Source organism: Juglans regia, chromosome 13, assembly GCF_001411555.2.
Source record: "Juglans regia cultivar Chandler chromosome 13, Walnut 2.0, whole genome shotgun sequence".
In the NCBI taxonomy this organism is placed as follows: domain Eukaryota; kingdom Viridiplantae; phylum Streptophyta; class Magnoliopsida; order Fagales; family Juglandaceae; genus Juglans; species Juglans regia.
Window position 1 is genome coordinate 24372228 of NC_049913.1, and position 9748 is coordinate 24381975.

General features: G+C 35.7%; 1 protein-coding gene across 1 annotated transcript; it reads right to left on the reverse strand.

Moving 5' to 3' along the window:
- Positions 1–2992: 2992 nt before the first annotated feature.
- Positions 2993–4666, reverse strand: LOC118344333 (stemmadenine O-acetyltransferase-like). The gene has a single exon (XM_035684905.1). The coding sequence runs from the start codon at positions 4542–4544 to the stop codon at positions 3213–3215; it is 1332 nt and encodes a 443-aa protein (XP_035540798.1). The 5' UTR covers positions 4545–4666; the 3' UTR covers positions 2993–3212.
- Between the last annotated feature and the right edge of the window lie 5082 nt (positions 4667–9748).

Sequence of the window (9748 nt, forward strand, 5' to 3'; positions counted from 1 at the left end):
CCTATCGCTAAAATTGATCAAAATTGAAACTTTAATTTTGTCAAAGGTTCAGAGAATTCAAAATCGCCGAAAATGCTTAAATGCAGCAATTAATAGGGGTATTTGCGACAATTTTGAGTAATAAAATATGCCTGATTTCTTGTAGTGAGTTTCTGTGATGGAATTTGACTGTCAAAAAATATCTTCACATTTGAATGTTGCATCTCATGGAAGACTCTTGACTGTCACAAAAAAAAAAAAAAATTAGTGATGGTTTTACCGTAAACTATCATAAAATACTTTCTGTGATGCCTTTTTGGTGACAATTGTGGTAACTGTCTCTAAGCATTACCAAAAAGTTTTTTTTAACAATTTTCTCATTTATTGTACTAGATGAATTTTTTGTAATAATTTCACCTATTACAATAAATGAAATCTATTGGAGTGACTGAAAGGGCGCAAGAGAAGTGCGAATATAAAAAATATAAATTAGAAAACAAAAAAGAAATAAAAAAAGTTAAAGCTACGTACTTTTCTGCTTCAAATTCCAGTGCGTTCACCGAAAAATGTTTTTCACTTTCCACGTAATTTAAACATTAATTTTTTTTTTCATCTTAAATTAGTTATATTTTCAATATATATATTCAGTAATTAAAATTCCACCAAAAACAGATCAAGAATTACGCATGAATTGACACAAACTTAAAAGCAAGATTTTGACGAGTACGTGAATGATCAGAGAGAATTAGAGGAGAAGAAGAGGGAGGGGAGGGGGTCGGGATTATTAAGTCCGATCCTAATCCAAAACCAACGCGTCGTTTCTTAATATTTTATTTTTTATAATGTAGTTATTATAAAACGATGTCATTTGTTTTATAATATTTAAATGATATAACATATATAGTCCAAATAAAGTGAACCATATTCTATATTTTGAGAAAATCTAATATAATTATCTGAAGATATCTTAAGACTTAAAACCATCCATTTTTGTTTTCTCATATTAAAAAGATTCAATACAGCATATATAGTCTTGATATCATTAAAGAATTATAACTCACAATAATACAATATTGTTTGTTCCGGATTTACATTTTCGTACAAATTACTTATTTCACAACAAAGACAATCAGATTCAAAAATTACAGATAAATATATTTTCTTGTAACTTAAAAGAGGCTATCTTTTTAAGTAAAGAGGCTGTTTTTTTTTTTTTATTTGGTTTTTTTGTTTCTTTTTGGGTTCGTCCGTGTGAATGCTAGTGTGCGACGTAATACCACAATCCGCGTCCCTCTCTACATCATCACAACAAAACCACGGTAAAATCACAACAAAATCACCACAAAATACCACAAAATAAAAAAATCATCACACAAGTTATCACACAACTTACCAAATCAACACACAGGTTTCTACACAAATCGCAAATCACAAATCATGATCATCGGCTAGAGCTTGGGAAGGAGGGAGACTCCGTGAGAGAGTGAGAGAGAGTGGGCATGCATAAGGGGTAGATCAGGGCCATGGGTGGTTGGGGTAGGTCGATGATGGCCAGAGGAGGCTCATGACGATGGCTGGACACCATGGGTCGTGGCGCACGGCAGTGAAAGTGGGAGAACCCGTGCGTGAGGGAGGTGGATTTCGTGGGAGCCGATAAGGAGATGGAGGCCCTGGAGGGGGATTGCCGGTGGAAGAGGAGGCTACCGTAGAGGTGATGGCGCCGGAGGATGGCACACGGCGGCGCAGCAACATCAAGCCTATTCGGGCTGTGCACAGCCGAGAGAGAGGAAGAGAGAGTGTGAGAGAGGGAGACCAGTGTGAGGGGACTCGTCGGAGTGAGGTGGTGCCGGTGGAAGGGGCAGTGAGGCTCACCGGTGCACGACGGCGCCAGGTTGGGCGAAGGAAGATTCGGTTGGGAGAGGGGCAACGTATCTTGTATGCGTGAGCTGAGGGAGGAGAGAGAGAGGGGAGGAAAAAGTGAGGGAAAATCAAGAGGGTCTGGGTATTTATCCCGTCCCTCCATCTTGGGATCTTCAAAATAATCTAATTGTAAAAGATTAAAATACTGATTTGAATATACATAAACATTAACTTAATTAAAAATATTGAAATAAATAAAATAGATGATGGAATTTTATTAAATATTTTTAAGAAATTAATCTCAACCATTCATTTTAAGTCTTTAGATTTGATCTAACAATAGAAATTTAAACACTGATTTAAACTAATTTAAAATTTAAATAATTAATATATAAATAGCATATCATACATAAACTATCAAATTTAATTTATAAACTACTAATCTTTCATCATTAAATAAATGATGAAATTTTATTAAATATTTTTAAGAAATTAAAACCATATAAATAATTAGAATTTTAACATAATTGAAGTATGATAATATCCTTAATTAACTAAATAAATAGCATATCATACATAAACAATCAAATTTAATTTATAAAATACTAATCTTCCATCATTAAATAATTGATAAAATTTTATTAAATATTTTTAGAAATTAAAACCATATAAATAATTAGAGTTTTAACATAATTTAAATATGATAATATTCTTATTTAAGTAAATTAGGCAAACGTGCGTGGGGAATAGGAGAGAGGGAGAAAGGAAAAGTGGGAAAAAAATGTTAGTTTTTGGGTTTTAAATTACAACCCTTCATCTTTAATCTTCAGATTTAATCTAATGGTAGAAGTTTAAATATTGATTTAAACTAACATAAAATAGATAATTAAAATAGAAATATTCTATCATACACTTAAAATTAACTTCAATTTATAAAATACTAATTTTTCATCATTAAATAAAAGATAAAGTTTTACTGAATATTTTTAAGAGAATAATTTATATCATACACTATAAATCAATTTTAATTTATAAATACTAATTTTTTATCATTAAATAAATGATAAAATTTTACTATATATTTTTAAGAGAAAAAAATTATCTAATTAATTTAAATTTTTAATATAATTTAAATTTTATAATAAATGATGAATATAAATAAATAATAATTATATTTTTATACATTAGTTTATTTTAATATTTAAATTTACAATTTATTACTTTCTTCAATTTGACAGATATGGCAAAGTACCACTGCTAGTAGACACAATATTTCTTACCCAAATAACTCAAGAACAGACTATAAAGCTGCCATCTTGGCGACACTCTCGTACCCTGACCAGAGATGGTAGATCTCCCACAAGCCCTATGTCCTAGAATGCAGAAATTTTCTCGTTCGGCAGCGAGGACGGGGAAACAAGCGCTAGGAGCTCCTCATCGCATTCAAATTTAGCCATGTCCTCCCCCTTCAGGTTAATCCATGCCTCTATTCCATTCCCTGATTTGGTGTCAAGAAACGCGACTAGATTCTTGAACGTCAACCTTGCAGAGCCAACCCACACCGGCTTCCCCAACCCAAAGTCAGCTTCATATATAGGAAACCTGCACAAGCTGGTGAAGCTGAATGATACCACCTCTCCTTTCGTTACTCTTGCGGCTCGCTCTTTGATGAAGTTCAAGTGCTCCTCATTCTCTCGAAGTTCCTTCACGAAATCCGCGTTCACTTTCCTTATAGACTCCCTAACTTGGTTAACGATGCCATGACACTCGCCAGGATGATCGGTATCCATAGACGGTACAGAGATCGCCACCCGACTTATGTTCCCGAAGTAGTTCTCCGGAAGAGGTGGGTCCATCCTGGTGCGTAGGTTAACAGCATGGAGGACGGTGTAGAGCTTACCCTCTTGATCTGATCTCGATTGAGTTGTAGCCATGAAACGGGTCCATATGAAAGCTGACAAGGCCTCGACGCGCGTTGGGCGTCTTGGATATTCACTGTTTTCAGTGTATTTGGCTCTAACTGCGGCTATTGCGGACGCACCAAACACAAACCTCTTCGTCACAATATTGTCCTTCGCGATCCCCGTCCTCGGTTCAAAGCCCGTCAGATCTTTTGGTGGGAAAAGCGTGGCGGAGTCGAATCGAGGCCGGCTCACCATTATTTCACAGTTCTCACCGCGAGCACTACTAATGGCAGCCCAACTGTTGAGAAACGTGAAGAATGACAAGGCGTCCGCAACCTTGTGGGACATGCCAAGACCGATAGCCATCCCACCGCAGTTGAACGAGGTGACTTGAACGACTGCAGCTAAATCCTTGACATCGTCGAGTTCTAGAGGTAGAAACTTGTTGAGCTCAGCAGGATCTGGGTCTTCCAGAAATTCAACAAGTTGGCAGTTGGCTTTGGCTTCAACATAGTGGACACCCTCGTCGTTGCAATCAATACAGAGATTGTCCTTAACCCGTCCTGCTAGTGGGTAGAATCGGGTTAAGGTCTCGGACAAGGATTTCTTAAGCTGCAGTTTGTGCAAGTTGGTCAGACTGTTATGGGCTTCTAAATTAGGGAAGAAGAGAACCAAAGGCATAAAAACTGGGGGTGCTATTTGATCGAGAAAGGAGAGCTGGTAATGGCGGAGGTGGGGTGGAGTTGAAGAAGAGGGCTTGATGCTCTCCTCGGAGATAACTTGGATAACTAAAGCGTTCATTTTCTATATCGAGTGTTGGTAGAAATTCTTCTGAACATTCAAAAGACTGACTTAAAACAAGGTTTATCCCAAAGCTGAAGGCACTGTCGAATTAAAGGAAATAATCGAGTGTGTTAAGAAATTAGGCACCCTAGGCCGGAATTATATAGCAGTGTGGCCGAAACAAAAGTCAAGAATGACTGCGGCTAGGCTTCGTTTATTTTTAAAGAGGATATTATCTTATTTCATGTTATTATTTTAATTTTTAATATAAAATAAAATAAATAATTTAATTTTTTTAAATTTTAAAATAAAAATAATATTAAAAAATATATTCTAATAATATTTTATTTAATTTTTTAATTTTAATTTTAATTCACCTCTAAAAATAAACAAGCCCTATGTATACATGATATCGTTGGTTTTAAGAGGTGTATATTCCATGAGAAAAAAATCTCCAACAACCGGTCTCCTATAATTCACACAATCTCTATATATTATAATTTTTTTAATTTTTATTATTATTTTTTTATCAAATATTTAATATATAAATAATGAATAGAAGAATTGAATTAGTTTAAAATGAATAAATTCAAAAAAAAATTTTAAAAAATATGATGTGTAAAAATTAAAGAAGTTGTGTATCATTGCTCTTCCATGAATTAGTTGCAAATCTTGCATGCATATTTATATGCATACCTGTCGATCGTTATAGATAATATATATCCAATTAAGAGGTTTTTGTTTCTTCGATCATATATAACCTTTATATATATATATAGTTTCAAAGTGGTCATAATTACAACTCAAATTAACTACTAAGTTTTAACACTTGATATCTCGTAGCAGTCAAATACAGCATAATATTGTACCAAGACTAATACCACGTCCGATGCAATCAAGATTAATAATTTAATCGAAGTGACGGCTGCATGTGTCAAGAGCGTAATTAATTTTACTTTCAAGGCTTAATTAAAATCGATCGATCATGTATGATCATCTGGCGATCGACGTTACTTGTTTTCTATTTTTGAAATATTGAGTGCATGATATTTATAATTACTAGTTAGTGTTGATCATTTAGATCAATAATTCTTCGAGGAGAAGTACTATATATATGCTGGTGTCATCATGAGTACCTAGTGATCATGAATTGTGCCAATTGCCAAATATGCATTAATAGCTAGTAACTAAATAATTAATTTGGAGGTTGGCAGTGTCGATCATGCTGACATGGTCTATTTCGAGCTAGAGATAAATTCCTCGAGTGTAATTAATACTGCCATTTATATCTTTTGACTAGTGATCCAACTAATGCATTGTGGCCTCACAATTGCCAGGTATTAATTTTGGATAGTTTTTTTTTTATAAAAAAGAAAAATAAAAGAAAAAAAATTTTAAGAGAATAAAAATTTTTTATCTCATGAAAATTCTTTCAGTCTCTAATTCGTATTGTTTTATTAAACGGATGCTTTATATATCAATACCGGTGCGCTGTTTAGTGCACGAACTAGCTTGTAAGAATATTTTTTCTTAATTTTGATAGCCACTTTAATTAGAAATTACATTTAAATTATAATGTCGTCTCTATGCATGCATGCAGACTCGGACACTATAACAGAATTTGACCTTTGTGATGGATAAAACTGTCACAAAAAATAAATAAATAGTCACAAAAATATTTTGTGACGGTTTGAGACTGTCACAACGACTATCACCTAAAAGGCGTCACATAAATATTTTTTGTGATGGATTACTGCTCAACCCTATTGTGGAGATTTACGTTTTTTTAATGAATTGGACATTAAAATGTATGATAATTGATTCAATGTGCGTGAACTTGTTTCCCTAGGGGAAGTATGTGGAGAACTGAGTGATATTATCATAAAGTTAGAATCTTGGAATATTAGATTCGACAAAATAATTAAGGATTCAAATAGGCATGAAAATGCAATGGATAAGTATCTTAGACTTTGCTTTAAAGGCAGCAAATTTCGATGATGAAATTTTTTAAGGGGAGGGATGTAACACCCGAGGCCAATCTTGACCTAGTCCCATAAAGAGGCTTGATAGTTAAAAATATCGCATCTTTATTTTTATAAGTGGATTTTATTTTTATTTTTCCTCCCTATCTTCTCTCTCCACCCCAAACAGTTTCCTCTCCCTATTAATATTAAGTTATTAAGTCTTTCTCTCGTGCATGAGACGAAAGTTTTCTCTCCTTCCTACCAAGTGAAGGTTTGAGTCGGGTGGCTGTAACGCGATCTTTTTCTAAAGAGATTAGAGTGTTTGATTCTTTCTTTGTTTACGGCCTCTAGCCATGGATGGCTGAGGATATTACTTCTTTGTGGAACAGATTGTCTCTAACGGAAGAGGAATCTAAGGATGTTGTTGTGAAGGAAGGTGATATTCATGCAACGTTGGAAAGGGTAGATTTTGTTTGATTGGTAAGATTATCACTGATAAGAGGGTAAATCATGATGCTTTTAAGGGAACTATGTTGAAGATATGGAAAGTGGACACTACTATAAACATCATCGACGTGGGCTTTAACCTTTTTCTCTTTGAATTTGCTAATGAGTCAGCAATGCAAAAGGTGTGGGATGGCCAGCCTTGGTCTTTTGATCAGTGGCTTCTTTGCATTAACTACTTTGATGGCCTCACTTTTCCGTCTGCTATGTCGTTCACTCATACTTACTGCTGGGTTCAGTTGCATAATTTGCCGTTTGGTTGTATGAATGTTGAGATTGGTGTTCAGTTGGGTAGTTCAGTTGGGAAGGTGATTCATGGGGAGGCTGACGATATGGGTACTAGTTGGGGACGGTACCTTCGTGTACTTCTTGAGTTGGATTTCACTATGCCTTTGATTCGAGGTAAGACAATTAATGTCTATGGGAAGAGGTCTTTTATTCAGTTTAAATACGAGAGAATACCAAGATTCTGTTTCTATTATGGATTGCTTTTACATGGAACGAATGGATGCGCTCAAAAGCCTGTGGTTGGCTCTGGAAGGGATGTGTTTAATTTGCAGTATGGCAGTTGGATGAGAGCAACTAATATAGGTCCATTTATGGGACTTAACAATTATGTTTATGCTATTCCCCATGGTTCATGTTCTTCTGCTGAAGGTAGGAAGATGGCAGTTACTGAGGATGTGCATGAAAATGGTAACTGCTCTGGACAGTTACAGGAAGTTTCTGAAAATAATACTCAAGGATTGGGTGAGAAGGCAGTTATGTTTACATGTCCTGAAAAAGTCTAACGTATTTTCAAAGGTAACTACTGGAGAAACTGTTGTGGAACAATCTGTGCTCCCATCTAGTGTTGGTTCTCTTTTGGCTCCAACGAGGGCAGTTAGTGTGGATATGGTGAAGGGGAGGGAAGGGTCGTGTCTCCAAGCTTCTGGTATGAATCAGTTTGATAGTAATGGATGTGGCTCTTCTAGTTCAGATACAGACCATGGCAACTCATTGCAGAAATGGAAAAGGCACATAAGGCAAGGAGGAGGGCTGGGGGTTGCTCAACCACAAATCTCAAAAGGTGGTCGGAAGAGGAAGTCATTTCCCAAAAGTTCTGATTTGCAATCTATTTTTCCTTACAAAACTCTTAGGAAGTCTAGAGCACAAACTCAGAATAAGAATGTATCGGTGGAGGCTGTGTTACAGCCCCGCCGGGAGAAATGAAACTCTTAAGTTGGAACTATCGAGGGAATGGCAACCCTCGAACAGTTTGTGATCTTGATTGCATGATCAAGACTCATAAGCCAACTATTGTTTTTCTAATGGAAACAAAGGTGTTGAAGTTTAAACTGGATTGTTTGAAAGTCAAGTTTGGTTTTCAAAGTTTATTTTATGTAGATGGGATTGGGCTAAGTGGAGGTTTGGCAATTTTTTGGAAAGATGAGGTTTCTCTCTCTATTCAATCTTTTTTCTCAAAGACATATCAACAATTGGGTGACTACTGAGCAGAACTCTAAGTGGATACTGACATGCTTTTATGGCCACCCAGTGACTGAACATAGAATTTTGGGTTACAATATTTTAAGAGCTTTGAACTGCTTGGATACATGTATGTGGTTATGTGTTGGTGATTTTAATGAGCTTTTGTATAATCATGAGAAGTTGGGTGGTGCCGAGAGGCAGTAGAGTCAAATGCAGCTTTTTCACCAAGTGCTACAAGATTGTAACTTGAGTGATTTGGATTTTGGGGATGGTTTTTTCACGTGGTCCAATAACAGACATGATGCTAGTTTTACTAAAGAAAAGTTGGACAGAGCCATGGCTACAAAACAATGGTGTGATGTTTTTGGAGATGGTAATATTCAAGTTCTGCCTACACTCTCTTATGATCATTGTCCCCTCATGGTTACACTACTGCCACAGAGATAGCATCATGTGCCTCATTGCAGAATTGCAATATATGAAGCAAGTTGGTCTTCCTATGATGATTGTGGAGAAGTGGTAAAGCGAATTTGGCAAGGGTCTAATAACTTAGAAGTTAGTTTTTCTTCAGTCATGTCCAAGCTAAAGCAAGGTATGTCAACCCTCAAAAGATGGAGCAGAAGTAAGGAGCCTCTAAATGATTCTTTTCTGCAGGCTAAGATGGAGAGATTGAATTTCCTGCAGCAGTCTATGATAGCTACTTCTGTTGGGGAAATTAAGCATATGCAGAAAGAGATTAATATCCTTTTGGAGAGAATTAATATCAGATGGAAACAAAGGGTTAAGGTGCATTGGTTGCAGAAGGGTGATCGAAATTTCAAGTATTTTCATTTATGTGCTACTCAAAGGAAGAGAAGGAATCATATATTGAAGATTGCTGATGAAAGGGGAACAGTGTTTACTGAATCAAATGATATTGGGAATGCTTTTACTAGCTATTATTAATCACTCTTCACTTCCTCTATTCCTACTAACATTGATTTATGTCTTGCTCATTTAACAGAAAAGGTCTTTGAAATAGAAAATGCTCTTTTCCAAATGGGTCCTCCTAAAGCCCCGGGCCCTGATGGTTATGCTGCGTGCTTTTTCCAAGATCACTGGCCAATTGTGAAGGAGGATGTTTGTAAGGCAGTCCTATCTTTTCTGAATAATAAGCAATCAATAGCAGGGATTAATCACACTTATCTTGTTATGTTAACAAAGAAGTTCAAGCCTCAATTTTTATCTGAATATCGACCAATCAGTCTTTGTAATGTGCTATACAAGATGATTGCAAAGGTGTTA